Source organism: Enhydra lutris, unplaced genomic scaffold (assembly GCF_002288905.1).
Source record: "Enhydra lutris kenyoni isolate GAN:26980312 unplaced genomic scaffold, ASM228890v2 scaffoldscaffold22, whole genome shotgun sequence".
In the NCBI taxonomy this organism is placed as follows: Eukaryota; Metazoa; Chordata; class Mammalia; order Carnivora; family Mustelidae; genus Enhydra; species Enhydra lutris.
Window position 1 is genome coordinate 7,562,642 of NW_019154106.1, and position 19,981 is coordinate 7,582,622.

Consider the following 19,981-nt stretch of genomic DNA (forward strand, 5'->3'; position numbering starts at 1 on the left):
CGTGTGTGGAGACTCACCCAGCCTTCTCGAAGGAAAATATGACCGGGATAGGGTCCTGAGCTTGAGCCAGGCCTGGGGGCTTGCTTCCACGTTGCATGGCCCCGTCTGGTTACCGCTCCCCCATTCTGCTTGTTACCCAGGGCCTGTGGGGCCACACACGCAGGGAGTACCACCAAGGCTCTGGTCCTGGGCTGGACTTACTGCTGGGGGCCAGAGAGAAGCCTGAGAAGTCTTGGTCTCTGGCCTCGAGGTTTCATCCTGTAGGGAAGGAAGGCAGGCAGAGGGGGGCAGCTCTGCAACCTGTTGGATGCTCAGTGGAATGTCGCAGACTTGGTGCTGTGTCCTAGAGAAGAAAGGGAGGCTGCTGGTGGTCACTTGGTGGGACAGCTGGGAGGAGGCCCTCCGTGCCAGCCTCAGGAGGTGGGGCGTTTGCTGGGCCAGAAAGGGCCAACCAGGAGCTGCTACCTCCTTCTGGGCAGAGGATTCTAGAAACACTAGACTGTGCCTCCTGTCCTCCTGTGCCTGCAGACAGTGAGCGGGGTGGTTGATTTCTGTTTCTAGAAAATGCTGGAGTCCCCTGGATTCTTTGCCCTGTTCCACTGTGACCTGTGTTCTTGGGTCCTTTTGCCCTAGATACTGCCTCTTGGGCCATTGCCCAGCCTGTCCTGTCCCTTGTTGCCCTCCACCAGGCATGCCCCTACAGACCCAGGGGTTCATGATGCTGACACGAAGGGCATATTGTCATCAGAGAATCTCCAGGCTGGAGATACCATTAGTGGTTATCTCCTCCGACCAGCACGCCCCGCCCCCCGCCCCTCCCCGCCCCGAAGTGTGAATTACCCACTAGTTCCTCCATCTCTGCTCACAGGCCCATGTCAGGGGCTCCCCACTTCCGACGCCACTCTAATCCCTGGGTCCTTCTTCCTTCTTGTCAACCGCCCCTTCTGAAATTCCCACTTGTGGACCTAGTTCTGCCCTCTCGGGCTGTACACAGTGAGTCTAACTCATTCTTGTCCTAAGCCAGGCTCGATACACAGGGTGCCTCATTCCCACGGGACGGGGCGGCTGCTGTCAGTGGTTCTCAGGCTCCTGCCATAGCCTGGGCTGCTGGGACTATTGCTCTGAACAAGGACTGCATGCTTCTGCTCTTCCATGTCACTTCTGAGATGAGCTTCTGGCCAGTGGGCTCCTGAGGCTCCTTGCATGGGAGTCTTGGACCACCATCTCCAATCTGTGCCATCTGTGGGGTCTGGGTGGGGCAGGGGATCAGGTGGGGCATAGGATGGGAAGCCTGGGTTCTTTACCCTGGTTTCCTTACCATGCAGGTGACCTTTCCCACCTGTTTCTTCACGCACGCATCCCCTCGTGCTGGTCGCTGTGTCCAGCCAGGACTTTGGTGGGTCTGCACAGACCTGTATTTCACTAGCTGAGTGCGGCTCACTAGCTAATGCTGCCTGAGCTGGGCTCCGGGCGGGTGTGTGCATGGAGGGCTGGTGCGCCCTCCCCCACCCGCCACCGTTCTGCCTGCCTCCGGGATGGCGCCGGCTCTTTCCCACAGTGCCCATTCCCACAGTGCCCATTCTCACGGGGTGTTCACTGTCCTCAAACGCCACTGGAGCGGGGCTTCCGAGGGTGGGGTCCTTGCAGGGGGTGGACCTGGAGCTGACACCTCTTCTCTGGACAGATGGACCCCCATTCCTGGCGCCGCCCTGCTGGGGAGGGGAAGAACTGAACTTTTCCCAGCAGGGTTTGGCCTGCCCTTCCTACCCCTTTTTTCTTTTTTGGACCCTTCATTGGTGAAGACTCTGCTGGCCCGAAGAGAGCCTCCGTGACCCAACTCCAGGCCTGGCACCCTCCCGCCCTCACCCTGACATTGTTCCCCTCCCTCTGTCTAGCTTCTCCTTCCCTTGGCTCCCCCTTCCTTCCTCTTTTCTCTCTGCACCCTCTCGACCTTCTTCCTCTCGCCGGGCCTCCAACTTCCCCCTGAATCTGCTCCTTGGCCTTCCTCTCCTTTCTCATCCCTCCCTTGGTGCCAGGCTGTGGCTCAGGGTCCCGGCTGCTCCCCCACTCTTCTGCCGCGGTTGACAACGCGTGTGGAGCTCAGCCGTACTGCCCGAGGGGCCCAGGCCCCCAGAGCCACAGGGGAATCTGTTCACCTCCACTGCAGGAACCTTCAGGGGCCCAAGGGATGCCAGATGCCCCCAGCTGCCTTTGTTTCCACGGTGGTGTTGGGGTGCGGGTAGAGTCTGCCCTGGGAGGAGCCATAGGATATCAGGCTGTTGTCTGAAACTGCCCCTTTGCTGAAAGACAAAGGCCTGCTCGCTGAAGCTCTCTTTCTTGTGCACAGGGAGGAAAGCTGAGGCTCAGAGAATAGAGATTAGGGCCCAGCTCCTCTGCCTCAGAGTGTAGGACTTTCTGCAGCCCTGAGGCTCTCCGGGTCAGATGGCATGGTTCAGGAATCCAGAGGGGCCTAAGCCCCAACTTTCTAGGACCCTAGTGTTTCATTCCCTCCAAAAGGCTGGCCGACTGACACGTCGGTAATGCGTGGGTAATGCGTCCCATCAGAGGCGGGTAGCGGGGGAGAGGTTGGTCCAAGGCCCTGGGGCCCTAGGCTGCAGTTCTGCATAGTGTGCTTTCTGGCCGTGTGGGGCCCGCTGACCCTGGAGTCACAGGATAGCAATGGTGGGGCTGGGGCAGGGGCAGATTTAGCCTACTGTGCCTGACTGTCCCTGACTTGCTTTGTGTCCTCGGTATCTCCATCTGTGAGGCCCTGGCCCCTCCCTAGGAGGACAGATCGAGGCTAGTTGCTCTCCAGGGTGAAAGATCCCTCCAGTCCCGTGGTAGCCTGGCATCCTCCACGTTAGGAAGGGTAGAAGGAAGGTTCCTGGAGGGGTGGTGCTGGCCCCCTGGGACTTTGGGAGGTGGATGGCCACGGGAAGGGAGCCCTGGGGCAGACCCCTCCATTTAGCTCAGAGCCCAGGGGGCATGGGGAGAGACATGTCACCACTTGGGCTCTGAGCAGGGAGTCGTCCCAGAGCAGGGGATGCAGGGATTCCGACCCACCCCAGCCGTCTCCCTCCCAGAGATGCGGAGATGTGGGGGGTTGGTCAAGCCTGCAGCCCCACTATGATCCCCTGTACGACTGGGATTCCCAAGGTGCCCATCTCCCTCAAACACGAGAGGCCTGGGCCCCTCTAAGGGGGACGCAAGCCCTCCTCCCACCACCCGACTGCCCTGCCTCCCAGCTCTAGGGAGGGTTGGAGCCCTCTTGGGGGCAGGAGGGACAGGGGTCCAACTGAGGAAGGGGAGAGGGCACCTGGGCACGCGTGGTCCCCAGAAAGTGGTCCCGGGGGGAACCCCCGCCCGCAGACACCCCTGCCTGTGAAGGATGTAAAAAAAAAAACAAAAAACAAAAAAACTTGTTCTGCCTTTTTGTCTCCCCTCCCCCTCTGCCCGCCCCATGGCCCCCCCAGACTGCCTGCGTGTCGGCTGCGCACCCAGTAAGTGGCTTCCCTCTTCTTCTGCAGAGCCCCCAGGGGCCTGAGATGCTGAACGCTGGGGATCTGGGGAGGGACGGAGGGGGGAGGAGAGCCTTCCTCACTAGCTTGTGTGGGGGTTGGGCCATGGGTGTGGGGAGGGGAGCAGGCATGAGGGTGGGGGCATGGCTGTGGAGGGCAGAACGGGTCCAATGACGATGAACCAGGAAGAGTTGGGGGAGGGCTCTGGGTCAGCATGTTCCCTAGGTCTGAGAAAAGGAAAGCCAGGAAACCTTATCATCTCAAGTCCTCAGGAGGGTGGGGCAAAGATTTGGTGGCACCTGTGGGAGGACGGCCCACCACCCTCTGGCCGGAAGAAGCCAGAGAGGAGCTGGGACATTCCACTGCATCTCCAGAGGTGGCCACAAGGGGGAGGGCGAGGCACGCCAGAAAGAAGATGGGATGGGGAGCAGGGTCCCGGCTTCAAGTTCAGCCCTCCACAGCTCCTGCGGCGGGTGGGGGCTGAGTTTCTGCCAAGTTTGGGGTGCACTCAGAGGGGACAGGGAGGCTCTTGCTGGGGTGAGATGGAGAGCAGGTGCGGACATTTCTGAGCATCCCACCGTCTCCAAGAGTGTTTCTGTGTGGTGTGCCCTGATGTCATGGGAGAGGGCACAGGAGCGCGGCAGATGCTGGCAGAGGGGCCACGGGTGCTCAGCGTGTCTGTGCGTGTGTTTGGTCCCTGTGCACGCATGTGTGGTTAACCCTGTCCCGCTGGCCTGTGCACTGGGGGGCCAGGGGCGATCTGGGCGTGCCGAACGGCGTAGCATCATTCTACAGAAAAATATATTTTGTCTTGGGATCGGATAATCCCAGTCTTGAATAAACGGTCATAATTCCCGAGAAACATTCCCCTCTCTGGCCACGTTGGCCACGTGTGTGGTCGCATGTCCAGGTGTGTGGAGTTAACCAGCTGTGTACAGGAGGGTCCCACGGGTCCCTCCGTGGATGGGGGAGCTGTGTGTCTGTGCGAAGGCTTCGCTGCCAGCAACGGAGCTGTGGGTGCAGACTCACATGGGGGCACGGTAATGCTGTGTATTTTTTGGAAATTATAGGTCTATGCCTATAGGCTGGGAATGTCACTGCTGGCTACACACCTTGACATTGAAGTTCCTTAGAAGACTTGGAAAGAAAATGTTGGTTATAGGTATGAGTGTCTGTGTACAGGGCCTTGGGGCACCAGTCTAGAGGCACCTTTCCCATCACACTCGATTCCAGTGACGTCCTCGGGAGTCGTCCAGAGCGGCAGTACCGTTATCTGGATTTAGGACTGGGTGTGTAACCACCGTGTAGTGTGTGTCCTTGTCCGTGTGGGTGCGTGGCACAGCTGAATGGAAGCCATAGGCTGTCTGTGTGCACCTGCGCGCACCTGTGTGTGCACGGGCGAGACTCTCTGTGCTCCATGCGACACAGGAAGCCCTACGCGGGCACGCAGGAGCACAGGGCTCACTCCCCCCTTGGTGCCGCAGGTAAAGGCCCCGAGACACTCTTCGCGGGCCACAAGCTCAATGACAACGAGTGGCACACAGTGAGGGTGGTACGGCGTGGCAAGAGCTTACAGCTGTCTGTGGACAACGTCACCGTCGAGGGTGAGTGCTCGGAGACCAGGGAGTGAAGCCATCCCTAGCCACCTGTGGATGGCTCTCTTTTCCGTGACAATGGCTTGGGCCTCCCTTCCTGGGGCAGTATTCTGGCAAGCTACTGCTGGCCTCTCTCCTCGAGGGGTGGCATATTAGGGTGGGGGGTTTCCTAGCAGGTGGCACGGGCCTGTGAGTGCTGGACCAGTGAGCCTCCCAGCTCCTCCAGGGCCCAGCTGCCAGCACCCCGCGCCCCGCCCCCCCCCGCCCACCGAAGTTCTTGTGTAGAGTGGAGACTCCTGGGGGACCTGAGGCCCAGCCCTGGAAATGCTCCCCCAGTCTGCCCGCCTCATCTCTGTCTCTGGTCCCGAGCAGGACAGATGGCAGGAGCCCATATGCGGCTGGAATTCCATAACATCGAGACGGGCATCATGACAGAGCGCCGCTTCATCTCTGTGGTGCCCTCCAACTTCATCGGGCACCTTAGCGGGCTGGTGTTCAACGGCCAGCCCTACATGGACCAGTGCAAGGACGGCGACATCACCTACTGCGAGCTCAACGCTCGCTTTGGCCTGCGGGCCATCGTGGCCGATCCCGTCACCTTTAAGAGCCGCAGCAGCTACCTGGCGCTCGCCACGCTCCAAGCCTATGCCTCCATGCACCTCTTCTTCCAGTTCAAGACCACTGCTCCCGACGGGCTTCTCCTGTTCAACTCGGGCAACGGCAATGACTTCATTGTCATCGAGCTGGTCAAGGGGTGAGGTGCTGGGCCCGCACGGCTGGTGAGGAAGGGCTCCCCTTCCCCTGCTGACCACGACCTGGCCCCCAGCTGCTGGCTGAGATATCCAGTCCCCTTGAACCGCAGCTCAAGGTTCAGGTCCCCAGCCACCGGCCGAGATGGAGAAGCAGCACCCCTTCTTCCACTCGGGTGACCCCAGTTACGGCCTCGCCGGGATTCTCCCAGTTATATCTGTTTTCTGTTCACTGTCTGGGCTCAGGCGGGGCCTTCCTACAGGCAGAAGGCAGGGCCTGGCCTCTGAGGCCTCTCTTGCCTGAGAGGACCCCACCCTACAGTAGCTCTGTCCTGCCCCCTGAGGGCCTTGCTGTCCCCACAAACCTGTCCCCCAACCAGCTTCTCTTCTGCACCTGTCATGGGAGTTGGCTGCTCCGTGGCCCTCTATCCCCACGTTCTCCCCATGATGGGAGTCCTCCTGCCATTGGGCTGGGTCCCTCCACTCTGGGGTTTCCCTCTCCATCCCTCCGTCCCCTGGTCCCTGGGACCCCTGTGAGCCACGGCTCCTCCTTACCCTGCCCTCGCAGCGCCGCCCCCGCCTTGACCCGGTGTCTCCTCCCCACCGTGGGACAGGTACGTCCACTACGTGTTTGACCTGGGGAATGGCCCGTCCTTGATGAAGGGGAACTCAGACAAACCAGTCAATGACAACCAGTGGCACAACGTGGTGGTGTCCAGGGACCCGGGCAATGTGCACACGCTCAAGATTGACTCCCGCACAGTCACGCAGCACTCCAATGGCGCCCGCAACCTCGATCTCAAAGGTGGGGCCTGGGGCCTGTGGAGAAGGCCTGGCCCTAACCCAGAACACCCCCTCCCCAACTCCCCTTGGTCGCAGTGAGCTCTCCGCCTGGGCCCTGGGCCCTGGGATCCTCTGTCCCCCTGCTGCCACCGCGGTTTCCGTCCTATTCCCATTCTCTGCTGGGTCTAGCCGGGCATTTCCTGTTCTGCTCTCCCGTGAAACTGATCTCAACACAGAAAGCCTGGCCGCAGGATGGGCCTCATGGGGACCTTGGGGGCCTTGCTCTAGAGCTGGGCCGCTGAAGGCCTCTTGGGCCTCCAAGCTGGAGAAGCTGGCCTTGGCTGTGGGCTGGAAAGAGGCTGGAAAGGGAATGGGGAACTTAGCGTCCTGGCAGGTGCCTTCCCTGGATGGGATGGGAGGGAACAGTTGATAAGGGGAAGAGGGAGTAGCCATGGCGGGGTGGGGGGGGCTTCCTGCCCGCTGCCTTGGTCGTATACACTGGGCATTGGCTAGGTGAGCTTGCGGGGGCTCTTCGGGACCCAGGCTGCCCTGGAGTCTCTGTGTCACACCAGGGTCACGCGTTCCCCAGGGGCCTCGCGTGTCTTCGGAATGGGTGCTTGAGGGCACAGGGAAGGAGGAGGAGCATAAAGCCCAGCCTGGGTGAAGGAACAGGAATGAAGCCAAGGCCTGCAGCTTCTCCAGAGCCCACTGGGGCAACGGAGGCGGCCTCCTCCACCAAGCAGCCCTCAGCCCCCTGGGGACCCTGCGTGTCGTGTCAGTGTGACTCAGACCATCTGGGCTGGGGGAGGTCCTCAGAGACCCTCTTGAATTCACCCCCCTCTGGGAGAGGAGGAAATGGGAGCTTCAGAAGCCGGGAGCAGGAGGCAGAGTTGGAGCTAGAAGCTTGGTCGGTGCCGGCAGTGCCGCCAATCCCCCCAGCTCCCAGAAGGGGGCAATGTGTCACAGATAATCCTCGGCCGGCAACCCCGAGGGGGCTCTGGGCTGGGCTGGCGTTGCTGGGAGCCAGTGGTGGAACTCAGGAACTCAGCGGCCAGGTGCTGCACGACTTCCAGGGAGCGAGGTGTGATGTGGCTGGGCAGTGGTGTGCGGGGTCAGGTGTCCCTGAGGAGAACTGCTTCCTGGAGTCGCACAGAGTCCCCAGACCCAGTCCTAGCTGTTGAGGAAAGGGGAGCTGGGTTGGAGCACCAGGAGGGGTGGGAACGGAGAGCTGGCTGGGAGAGGCCCCCAAAAGCTCTGGGAACGGGGAGAAGGGAGGGAGTAGGAGTGGGGCGGATAGGGCCTCACGGCTCTGAAAGGCCCTGATTACAGGCCGGAACTGGAATCAGATGTGTGGGAGAGAGCATGGAGCTGTTCTTCCAGCTGCTCCCCCCCCACCCCCCACCGCAAGCCCGCCCTGGGCATCTGGGCTTCTCTGGGAGGGGAGCAGACAGATGGCAAAGTGGAGAAGGAAGGAGGAAGAGGTGGGGGTGGGCTGTGGGATCTCTGTATGGAACTGAGCCTGGGAGGGGATGCCGCAGGCTGGGAGGACTGGCCAGCCAGATGCTGGGATCCTGGGAGGGGACCGGGGACCCGGATGCCGAGGATTTGACCCCGCTCCCTCTGCAGGGGAGTTGTACATCGGTGGTCTGAGCAAGAACATGTTCAGCAACCTGCCCAAGCTGGTGGCCTCCCGGGACGGCTTTCAGGGCTGCCTGGCCTCAGTGGACCTCAATGGACGCCTCCCAGACCTCATCGCCGACGCCCTGCACCGCATCGGGCAGGTGGAGAGGGGCTGTGACGGTGAGTGTAGGGAGGAGGAGAGAGGGGTGACTGCAGGCTGCAGGAGGGCCAAGCTGCAGGGGTGCATCTGGGTGGCCAAGTGCCCCCAGAGCTTTGGGGCAGGGGTGTAGGGGGTAAAGGGTCACTTGGCCTTCCCGTTGCCTCCCACCCTGTCCCCTGATCACAGTTCAAGGCCCAGCCTCGTAGTCCCTGAGCACCTGTCTGCCCCACATGCCCCTGGCAGGATTTGGCCCTTCCAGTCTGGCAGGGCTGAGAGCGGGACCTCCTGCCTAGCTCTGCACCTTCCACGCCTCCTGGGGAGGGAGGGGGCTCGGCTGAGTGGGGGGTGTTCCTTCCTCCCGCCTCTTCCAGGCCCCAGCACCACCTGCACCGAAGAGTCCTGTGCCAACCAGGGCGTCTGCCTGCAACAGTGGGACGGCTTCACCTGTGACTGCACCATGACTTCCTACGGAGGCCCTGTCTGCAATGACCGTGAGTGTCCAGGGGAGGGGGCGGTGGGGGGTGGTGGTGGTGGGGGGGCCATCCTGGCCTAGGCCCAGCCGTGGGGACTGAGTGGGAGGAGGGGGGGGTCTCCGAGAGCCATGCTGCCTGTTTCCTTCTTATCCCTTCCTGCCCTGAGAGCCCAAGGGGAGCTGCTGGCTGCTGTCCGCTCTTGGAGTCTTCTCTTTCGGGCCATGCAGGATTGCGACTGCTGGGTCTCTGGGGCAATCTGTTGACAGATGGCCTCTCTTCTCAGTCTGGTTGGACCCTGCTCCCTTCACCTATAACCAAAGGCGTCAGCCTCTGTTTCTCTCCCTGTGAGAAGTGGGTGATGGTCTCCTGTGTTTTATTTGTAGACCCCCCATCCAGGCTATGATGCAAGATGGGGGACAGGCGTTGACCTGCACCCCCTTTTTGCTGGTGCCCTCGGAAGTGCGCAGTGCAAGTCTTTTATTTCCTGCCCAGAGTGGGCCCACTCCCAAGGGGGCAAGCTCAGGAGGTTCCTGGGAGGTGAGGTCCAGCTGGTTTCCCTAGACCCGGCTGTGTGGGTCCTTCGCCCCCCCCCCCCATACCACGGAGAATCTCAGCTGCTGGTTGATCCTTGGAGCCACAAGGACACTCCTTCGTGTCCTTGTCTGGTTCTTCTCCTCCCCGTCTGGGCATCTGTCTGCCAACTTGCACGCTGTTTGAGGTCCCTCCCTGGAGAGGGTACGGTGGACAGCAGTCTCCACTCCCTCGTGGTTGGTGGCCAGCAGCTGGGGAGAGGTGGGGCAGGCAGTGGGGAGAGGTGACCTACCCGAGGGGGGCTGTGGAGTTTCTCTCAGATGATTGGGCTGGGGGCAGTGGCTGGGGAGAGGGCAGCCTTCTCGGGCATCACCTGGATGGTCTTCCTTGGGGTAGCCCTGTTGAGAGACCAGGGATGTGACGAGTCAGAGGCCCGTGGAAAGACACACACACACACATACACACACACACACACACACACACACCCCACGCAGCACCGGGCTTCTTCATTTTCCAAAGATGGAAACTGAAGCCTGGAGGGGTCGGTGGGTTTTTTGGGGGTAGTTAATAGTAGATCTGGGCTTAAAACTGGGGTCAGAGACTTTGCTTCTGTGCCAGGCCTTGGAGCCTTCGTCCTCTGGGCCTGAGTCCTGAGTTTCTTACAGGGTAAATCTGCCTGTTTCAGTGCTTGGGTCCTTGAGCAGGCCTTGGCTTTTTCCTTTTCCTCTGGAAATATGTCCAGCCCGTCTCCCTCAGTGTTGTCCTGGGCCCTCAGGCATGGCCCAGCCTGGAGAACCTCCACATCCCTCTCCTGTCTCCGGGATTCTCTCGTCTGACCTGCTGCTCTCTGTTCTTTCCAAAACCCCCAGATGATGGCCAGCTCAGGGACTCTCGGGCCCGGGCTTGGGGAACAAAGACAGGCCCGGGCCTCTTTCTACCCCACTCACTCGCTGTGCACAGGCATTCTGCAAATGGTGGTAATTTTGCTGCTTAATAGTAGCAGTGCCCACTGACTGTTTCGTGTTTGGCGGCTTACAAGGCCCTTTGAATTTGTTCCTCAGCGAAGGCAGCAGCACGGAGACCAACCGTCCCGTTTAACTGATGAGGACACCGAGGCCGTGTACCCTGAGTCCTAGGACACTGGGGGAAGGGTGCACCCAGACCTAGGCGCCCGTGCCTCTGTGAGCTCCTGCTGCTCTTTTAGGCCCGGGGGTGGTGGTGCTAAGAGTGGGCATCTCTTTCTTGCCTAGGGTGCAAGGGATCAAGGTCAAGAAATGCCGCTGCTCCTTGTCACTATGACACTCCCACGCGCTGGAGCCTTCTGGAAGCGGGCATAGTGATTGATGGGGGTTTAGGGAGTCACGCCATCTTTTAGCAAGGGTGGGAAGAGAGGCCGGAACAGCTTCTCCAGATCCCAGGCAGGTGGGAGGCAGGGGTAATCGGGACTGGGGAGCAGGGGACGTCTTGGGAAGAGTCACCATCCCCGAGCACTGGTCTGTGTGTCTGGCCTGAGCAGAGCCGTGCAGGTAAAAACAAGGTGGGTGCGGCCTGGCGGCTGGCGGGACTCTGACGCTGTTTCTCCAGATGCCAGTCCTGGGGGACCTTCCGAGAAGGGCAGGGCAGGAACCTGGGGGTGGGGGTCTCTGCCATTGCCTCCCGAACCATATTTCCTCTTCTCTGGGGCTGTGCCTCCCAAGTCTGCACGCTCGGCTGTCCTCATTCGTACTGCCTCTCTCTGGCTGATCTTGTCCAGGACCCACTGAGGCACAAGGCCAAGCAGCAACTGGCTGAGAGGCCTGCTCAGTTCACTCTGCCCCTGGGCGCCGAGAAAACCTGTACCTGGAGAAGGGAAGGAGGGTGGGCATGGCCAGGGTGTCCTCAGAGGGTTGGGGTTGTCTCGTGGGGGAGGGACTGGGAAGAGGAGAGGTATGATCTTCACTCAGGATAGCCCTTCCCAACTTGGCCTCAGTTTCTCCATCTGTGACATGGGATGTGAGGGACCTCCGTGTCCCCTTAAAGCTCACTCTGGGAAAGCCCATCTCTGCTGGGAGAGAGAGGAAAGCGGGGAGAGAACGAAAAAGAGAATATGAAGTGAGAGAGGAAGGGAAGAGAGAAGGAGGGACACTCGCTGCCATAAAGCTGGGGTTCGGGACCCAGGCAGTCCCATCAGGTCTGCTGGGGTTCTGTCTTCCAGAGCCTGCCCCTTGCAGGCAGGCTGTGAACTGAGTCTGCCCCTGTCTGTTTCTGGGCTCATCCTCTTGCTCTGTCCCTCTCTACAGCCTCTGTTGATCTCTCGCACACCTTTCTCTTTTGTACCCTCCGCTCCCCCTCACTCCCCAACGTCACCCCCTCCAACTCTCTCCACTTCCCACTCACTGATATTGATTGGCCTCTAGGCGGTTTCCCTTCCTCTTCTCTCACCGCCACCGGCTCCTCTCTCCCTCCCTCTGGGACCATACATTTTCTGCCTGCTCAGAGCTCTGTCAGTCTCTATTCCAGAGCCAGGGACATAAGAATGGGACTGAGAGGGCAGGAGGACAAGGCTTTGGGGGACCCCAGCCCTGCTTTGCAGGCTACCATCTCTCCTCCCTCCTGGAGCCCTGTAGCTCCTTGAAGCCTTCTTTTCTGAGGACCCCTTTCTTCACTTCTGAAGAACCTGGGGCCTAACTGGAGGGGAGGGGGGCCCTGTTGGCTCACCCAGTGGGGGAGGGGGTGCGCCAAAAGAGGAGCTGTCCCAGGTGCTGATTGCATTCGGCGGGGCGCGAAGCACTGTGCCGCTCCTGGTGACAGTTTTTGCTCCAAGATGGAATTCAGAATCAATAATCAGGAGCCAGCCCTCTCCTCCCTGGGTGCCCCCATTCTCTCTCCCCTTTCTCACATCACCTCCCCTTTCCTTTTACCCATTCTTCACCACCTCTCCTCCCCGCTCTACTACATTATTTCTTTGACTCCTTCCAGGTCCATCTCCGCCTCCCTCCCTTTTTCTTTCTCTACCTTCCGGCTCTCCAACTGCCACCCCCCCCGCACCCCCCATCCTTCCCAGAGCCTAGCCCAGCCCAGATTGATGTGAGTACAGAGGTCACATCCAGATGAAAGAAAGGGAGCCTCTCTGCACTTACCTCTTGACAAGTGCTTTCTAGAGGTCCCCAAAACTCTGGGGAGGGGGCTGATCCTAGTGGAGCGGCACCTAGATGAAGCGGCTCCCTCAGCTGAACATAAATGACCCACGAAGGGTTTTTTCCTACGTGAGACACTCAGTGGACAGGTGTCCTGGAAACTCCGTGGAGGGAGAGGTTGAGGCTGGGGGAGGGCCTGCAGGGGTAGTCCAGAGGAAGGATTGGGGGAGTCGTGCAGGGGGTAGGGGAACATCCTTTGGGGGAGGTGGTGAGAAGACTCCATGCATGTGTGACGTGTCTTACTCTTGAGTACCTCTGAGGCTCTGGGTCATTATTTTTGGAGGGTAAGATGAGAGGAGGTGTCTGTGTGTATGTCGGCTGTTCATCACTTGTGGCCAGACATGTATGTGTGGGCGCATGTGTGCCTCTGTGCATGTGTACACTCCGTGCCCCTCCCCTGCGCTGAGTGTGAGTCCGTGGGCCAGTGTCTATGAGCACATGTATGCATGTATGTGTCTGAGTCTATGTGTGCCTGCGCGCTCCCCGGTGCCTGTATGGGCACGTGGGTATCTCCATACCCGTCCACATCCTCGAGAGCACGTGTGTTCGGAGGGGTGCGTGCAGAGGTGGCCGTGGCCACATCACTGCGCGCTGGACCGGAGAGCACTATTGGGGTTCGTCCAGGTGCGGGGGAAGGGAAGGAGGAGGAAGAGAGCTGCCTCTCCTGCTAGTCTCGGTCCTCTTCAATTATTCAGCAGGGCCCCTTCTCAGGAGCGGGCGGGAGGGGAGCGCGCGCCCGGGCGCGGGGGAGGGGCGGGGCGCGCGCAGAGGAGAGGCGAGCGCCTAGCGGGCTAGCCAGGTGCCGTGCGGCGGAGCTGCCCAGCGCCGCCCGCAGATCGGGAGCCGCTCGGGTCCCTCTGCCCTGCCCCCTCCTCCTCCCGCGCTCCCTCTCCCCTCCCCTCTCCACTCCTCTCCTTTCCTCCCTCCCTGTCTCCCTCCTTCCCTCTCCCTTCCAGCCCTCAGCCTCTGCAGCAACACTCCGCTGCCTCCATCTCTCCGCCGGAATCTCGCAGGCTCGCGCCTTTCCTCCGCTCAGCCCCGCTCCCCTCCTCTCCTCTCCCCTCCTCTCCTGCCTTCATTTCCCCCTCACCCGGATTTGCTTCCCTCCTCCCTTCTCCCGCCCCCCACCCCACCTCGGCCGCTCCCTCCTTTCCCCCCGGCCTCCGTCGGGCGGCAGCGGCAGCAGCGGCGCGGCCGGCCCTCCTCTCCGTCGGTCTCCCGCTTCTCCCCTCCAGTCCCCCTCCCCCGGCTCGGTTTTTCCGCAGGATTTCCCCCGCTCTCCCATCTCTGCTTGGCCCCCGCGCCTCCCCTGCCTCTCCACCCGGCACCATGCCCCCTCCCCCGGGCGCTCCCCCGGGTTTCTGACGGCCCTCTGCGCCGCTCCGACCCCGCCGGGATGCGGGCAGACCCTTAGCTCCTCGAGATGGACCCAGGCGTCCTGGACCTTGGCGTTGCCGCTCCGCGGACCTCGGATTCCCCGGCGGGATCCAGTTGATTTCGTTGGCTCCGGACCGAGGCTTGGGCTCTGGTTTTCCTTCTCTTCACCCCCTACCCCCCCTCCCGGGGCTCGGAGCCGGAGGGGGGCTTCGCGGGGCTGCGCAGCCCCGCGTCCCCGCCCCCGGCCATGGGGCTGTGAGGCGGCCGCCCCCGGGCCGAAATGCCCCCCGGGGGGAGCGGGCCGGGGGGGTGCCCGCGCCGCCCCCCCGCCCTGGCCGGGCCCCTGACGCCGCCGCCGCCACCTCTGCTGCCGCTGCTGCCGCTGCTGCTGCTGCTGTTTCTGGGGGCGGCCGAGGGGGCCCGGGTCTCCTCCAGCCTCAGCACCACCCACCACGTCCACCACTTCCACAGCAAGCACGGCACCGTGCCCATCGCCATCAACCGCATGCCCTTCCTCACCCGCGGCGGGCACGGTAAGTGGCGCTGCCGTGGCCGGCCGGGCCCCCCCCCCCCCCCCCCTTCCCGGGCCTCCCTTGCGGGCGGCCCTGGCCCCGCGGGCCGCACCCCGGCTTGTGCGCGCCAAGCCCGGCCCCTCCGCTTTGCGGGCCCCGCGCTCCCTCACCTACCATCTCCGGCTCCCATGTCCTCAGCCCCACCCTTGCTCTCCATCGGCCCCTTCCTTCCTCGCCCTCCGCTCTGCCTCCATCACTCATTTCTTGCCTCACCTTCACCTCCTTCTTCCCATCTCGGGTTTGTCATCACCTTCCTGTTTCCGCTCCCGTCACCTCCCCATCTCTGTCCTTTCATCCTCTGTCCGGCTCTTCCCTACCTGGTCTCTCTTCCTCATGAAGGTAAGACATCTTACCTTCACCGCTGCCTCTCCCTACCTTCCCATGGCTGCTCCAACATCTCTGTACCCAGGTTCTTATCCGTGTCCCCCCATCTGTCCCATCTGTCATCTCTGCCTCTGACATGTCCCATCTCTTCCTCTTTCACCTCTCCATGCCCATCTCTGTTTCGCCTCTGTCCCTCCAGCAACCTTCCCTTCTCCCCCTACCCCACCACTGTCCTTCCATCACCTGCCAAACAGACAGCCCTCCACCACCGTCCCAGCCCTCTCCCAGTCTCCTGTCTCCTTCACAGGCCCCTTTGTCGCTGCCATACCTCCACCTCTGACCCCCAGCATCTCTCCCCTCTGCAGCTCCATTGCTTGGAGCTTACATTCCCCCATCCTGGGCTCCCCATCACCTTCCAACCCAGGCTCCCTGTAATCTCCCAGCCCATCTCCCCATCACCCCTCATCCCAGTCTCTCCCTCACCCCCATTCCAGTCTCCCTATCACCCCATCACCCCCACTCCGGGCTCCCCTTCACCTCCCCGCCTAGTCTCCCCATTGCCCCTCGTAGCTTTCCTCTATCACTTTCCACTGTTTCAACCCCTCATAACCTTCCATCTCAAAACCTACTTCATCCTCCCTCTCAGACCTCATCACCTTCCATTTCCAACCTCTATCACCTCTTGTTTCTGGCCTGGATCACCTCCCATCTCAGGCCCCTCATCCCTTCATAGCTTCAGCCCCAAGGTTCTCTGTATGCCATTTCTGACTCTGTACCTGTCGCCTTCCATCTCTGTCCTCCCTGGTCTCTGTGGCCTATCACTTCCCATCATAACACCCCACACCTTCTGTCTGTGCACTTTCCATCACTTCTGCATCCGGCCGTCTTTCCATGTCACCTTGTTTCCATGCCAGACCCCATCACTTCCCATCTCAGTCCCTGCACATTCCACCTCAGACCCCTGTCACCTCCCATCCCAGAGGCCCCATAACCTCCCATTTTAGTCTACTCATCATTTCCCTTCCCTGTACACTGCCATCACTTTCCATAGGGGACCCCCGTCACTTCCCATCTCTGTATGTCCTTCGCCTCCTAGACCTGCCCCCATCACCTCCCATCTCTATATCTCCTTTGCCTCCTAGACCTGCCCCCCTGTCACCTCCCATCTTGACTCCCATGGTGTCCTGACATCTCCAAGCTCCCATCACCTTTTATCTGGACTCTCCTGGGCTCTCATCACTGTGCTATCACCAGCTCTCACTCTGTACCCTTGTCTCCTCCCATTTCTGTGCTTCCTTCACTTCCCATTTCTGCGCATCCATCACCTCTAGTGTCTTTCTTTTTTCTTTTTTTTTTTTTTACTCCATTTTTGTTCCTCCCTCATTTTCCATGCTTAGATCTTCCTCACTTCCCAGCCATGCCTCTCTGGGCCTACAAGGTCTGTGCTCACGTCTGCCTCCCCAGTCCTGTTCCACATCTGTCCATGCTTGCCTCCCGACCTTTGCCCCCATGTCCCTTCCAATCGTCTCACCCCATTTCTACTCTCCTCTGCTCCCCTACTTTGTCTTAACTCGTTTTTCATGCCTCTATGCTGTCTTTTTCCCCTTCCCAAGTGTGACCCCTTCCCAGCCCCCTCTCCATTGCTTTCTTCTCTCTTCCCCAGCACAGTGTCCCTCCGTTCATCTCTGTCCCTGTCCCAGTGGGGGTCCTGTCTGTAGAGCACTCTCTCTTCTCTCTCTTCCTCCACGTCCCCAGCCCACACCTTCTCTGGCTCTTGACTCTCTTTTTTTCCCCATGAGCTCTCTGGCCCTCTGCCTCCTCTCTCCTCTTCATTGTCCCCTCTGGCTCCCCAGAGGCCCAGTGTTGCTCCCAAAGGGGCCCCAGAGGACATGGTTCTTCTGGGCACTGAGGTGAGGCATGGAGGGGTGAGATACAGAAGGGGAGGCAGGAATACTGGAGGAGAGTGTCTGGGGGGGCAGGGCCGGAGGTGAGAGAGGAAGGGACCAAGAGAGGAGCCCAGGGGAGGTGAGCAGATTGGAAGGAGGGAACTTCCTTGGCACTGAGTGGCACAGGGAGACTCAGTGAGGGAGCTCGAGTCAGGATGCAAAGAGCTGGGAGAACAGGAGAGAAAATGGAGGAGAGAGCATGGGAGGGTGTGTGTGTGTGTGTGGAATGTCGGTGTTGGGGTTGCCTCAGAGATGGCCACCCCCTTGCTGTGTGGAGAAGAAGAGCCCCACGAGGGCTAATGGCTGCCTAGTGCCACACGGCAACAGAGGAAGATGGCTGGAGGGCGCTGAAGGACAGGGATGGAAGGTGGTGGGAGCCTGAAGGGAGGAGCCCAGAAGGGTCAGGCAGGTGAGGGAGGGAAGAGGGTCAAAGGGCAGCTAGAAGAGGTCAGAGAACGCCACCTGTTACGGCTGGCCTCCACCTCCGCTGACCTTAGTCATGAGGAGAGGGGAAGTGACAGGCTTCTCTTGGGGCCCCAGGGTTGGCTAGAGGAAGAGGCCAGCTTGGGAGAGTTTTCTGGCAAGGGAGGGGAGATCCTTCCTCTCTGCCCCAACATCTCCCTAGCTTCCCCCAGTATGAGGGAGCCCCTCTTTCTGCACTCGCTTCTCCATGTCCCTTCTCTTGGCTTCTCCCTTTTGCCTTCCTTCCCTCCTTCTCTTCACTCTTTCCTCCATTTACTTTCCATCCCCCGATGCCTCCTGTTACATAACACCCCCACCGACCTGCCAGACACACCCATTGACAGCCCTGCACCTGATGTCAGTCTGGCCACGAGGAGGGGGGAGACTAGTACACCTGGCTCCTAAAAATGTCCCAAGGGGGTGACATTCTTCTGGTCCTTGACCCCAATTTTGGTTTTGGAGCCTTTCAGCCCCCTCGACCTTCATTTCTGCCTCATTTCTGAGTCAGTGGCTTCCAGGGTTCTGGGTTCATCACTCCAGCTTGCTTCTCAAGGGGGCTGGCATTGATCTTGATTCTGAAAATGGGTGTGTTAACTTGGGTTTCTGACTGGATGGTCATGGCCAAGGATGGGCACAGGAATTGAGGGGAGATTGCTCTGGGATTCTAGATCAAGTGAGCTGAGCCCAGGGCTGTGGATCCATGGGGGTCCCCCTGGGTTGTGGAGATCCATATACAGAGTCAGCATGGGCTATGGACACCCAGGACCATGGCTTTTCTGGATTGTACAGGAGTTTTTGCCTTTCATCCTTCTGGGTCTACCAGAAGGTTTTTGTCATGGCTTCTGATGCTGCGGGGAGGGTCTGCACGTGTAATTTCAACCACAGGGACATCACTTCATGGTGGGTTTTTTGTTTGTTTGTTTGTTTGTTTGTTTTTACATGGAATGAGTTTACTGTTTGGGTCTGTGTTAGCTAACCATTATTAACCATTATGGTGGTGTTCTCTAGAATGCAGGTGTGTGCGAACTCTATGGAACATTCTTGATCATTTAGTGTTTTACTGGGATCCATGAATTTTGGGGTCCAGGAGGCCCAGACGATGTTGGGTGTGGACAGAAGGTGCCAGCGCTGGGCTGTTGGTGGTGGGCACCAGGGCCCAGGGCACCTTGCTTGTGGCCAGAGGCTCTCTTGCCTTGGGCTTCAGGGTTGGGTGACCTCCCTCTTCTCCTCCCCCACTGCCAGGCACTATGTAGCTCACTAGCTACACGGGGAGGTCAAAGACAGTGGGTCTGGGCCATCCTGGAGTAACATTCTGGGCCTTGGCTTAAGCCCCTCTCCCAGAGCCCTTTCTGGAGCCTTTCAGAGGTTCTGGATGCCAGTGTGGTGTCCCAGGCTCCTGGCCCTCACGCCCCAGGGAGTCTGGTGGCCAGGGCCGTGGAGGCCAGCTTGCAGGGGGTGGGGTGGGGGGAGAGGGGCCCCCCCCCAGTCACAGGAGGGACCTGGGCCAGGGGCCCCACCCGCTGCCTGCCGGCTGCCCCCTCCCCCCACACCAGGCAGAAGTGCCCTGCTTGGGGGAGAAATGTCTCCCCAGGGTAATTACTGCTGCCCCAGTCCAATAAGCCATTCAACCTGGTTGGTGCCAGTCGTGTCCCTCCACCCGATTCCCCCACCGTGTGATCACCGCCCTTAGGCTTCACCAGGCCTGCCCCGAGTAATGAAGCGGCCGCGGTGTTAGAACAGCTGGGTAATAAACCCAGGGGGAAGCGGGGCTGAGCCGGGCCGGGCTGGGGACCGGGGTGGGGGGGTGCCCTTTGGCCTTGGGGGCGGGGACGGGTGCCGGTTTGAGGCCAGTCTTTGTGCGCTCTCGCCATGTTTGCCGGCTGCCTCGTGTCTCTGCTGCCTGCCTCCCCACGCCGGGGCTTTGTGTGCGGCTGGGTGTGTCGTCGCCGGTGTGCGGGTGTGGGGTCTGGGACGGGGCTGCTTGGGCGCTGGGTGGGGGCCTCTGTTCCCAGAGGCCTGGCTGCGGCCCCTCTGGGCTCAGGCAGGGTTGTCTCCGCGGTGAGGCGCTGCCTGGGTTCCTGGGGTGGGGAAGGGAGGAGAAAGGGTCTCCTTTCTCTTAGGCCTGGGAGGCTTGGGAGCAGGCCCCACGGACATGGGGTTTGGCGGGTCTGAGGGACCAAGCAGCCCAGTGAGCCCCTCCTGCGCCTGACCTAGGGGGCCCTGGGGCGGATAAGGTGAAGAGGCTGCGGCCTCTGTTCAGGGAGGCAGGGAGGGGGGCTTGGGGGGGGTGGTCCAGCCATCTCCCTTCCCCTGGCCCTCCCCATCCCCCAAATTTGGACTTGCAGCTTGTGAGTGGAGGGGGAAGGGAGGACCCTGGGTATTGCGGTTGCCATGGAAACAGCCGGTTTTCCAGAGTGCTGCAGTGTTGGGAGTGGAGAGGCTGTACCAGTGGAGTCCTACCCTGCTCCTGGCCGGCAGGCCCAGCCCCTTTTCCGGCAAGTCACCTGCCTGGGGGGTGGGTGTGCCTCACTGTGTACCCCACTTCCCGCCAGCTCTCCTTCCTAATCCTGCCCCCCCCCAAGAGCCTCCAGCCCCCCCACACCATAAAGGATACCGGGTCTGGGGGCAGGGGTGGAGCCAAGCTCCCCCTGTCCGGGGGTGGGGGGGGTACTCAGAGTGGTTCTTTCCTGCCTGC

General features: G+C 60.8%; 1 protein-coding gene across 1 annotated transcript in view; it reads left to right on the forward strand.

Annotated features, from left to right (window-relative positions):
- LOC111149787 (neurexin 2) overlaps nucleotides 1-19,981 on the forward strand; it is a 96,328-nt gene that overhangs the window by 46,528 nt on the left and 29,819 nt on the right. Inside the window, 6 exon segments of the mRNA XM_022507049.1 lie at nucleotides 3,474-3,500; nucleotides 5,003-5,122; nucleotides 5,486-5,867; nucleotides 6,477-6,667; nucleotides 8,272-8,445; nucleotides 8,797-8,916. Coding sequence (XP_022362757.1) covers nucleotides 3,474-3,500; nucleotides 5,003-5,122; nucleotides 5,486-5,867; nucleotides 6,477-6,667; nucleotides 8,272-8,445; nucleotides 8,797-8,916 — 1,014 coding nt within the window.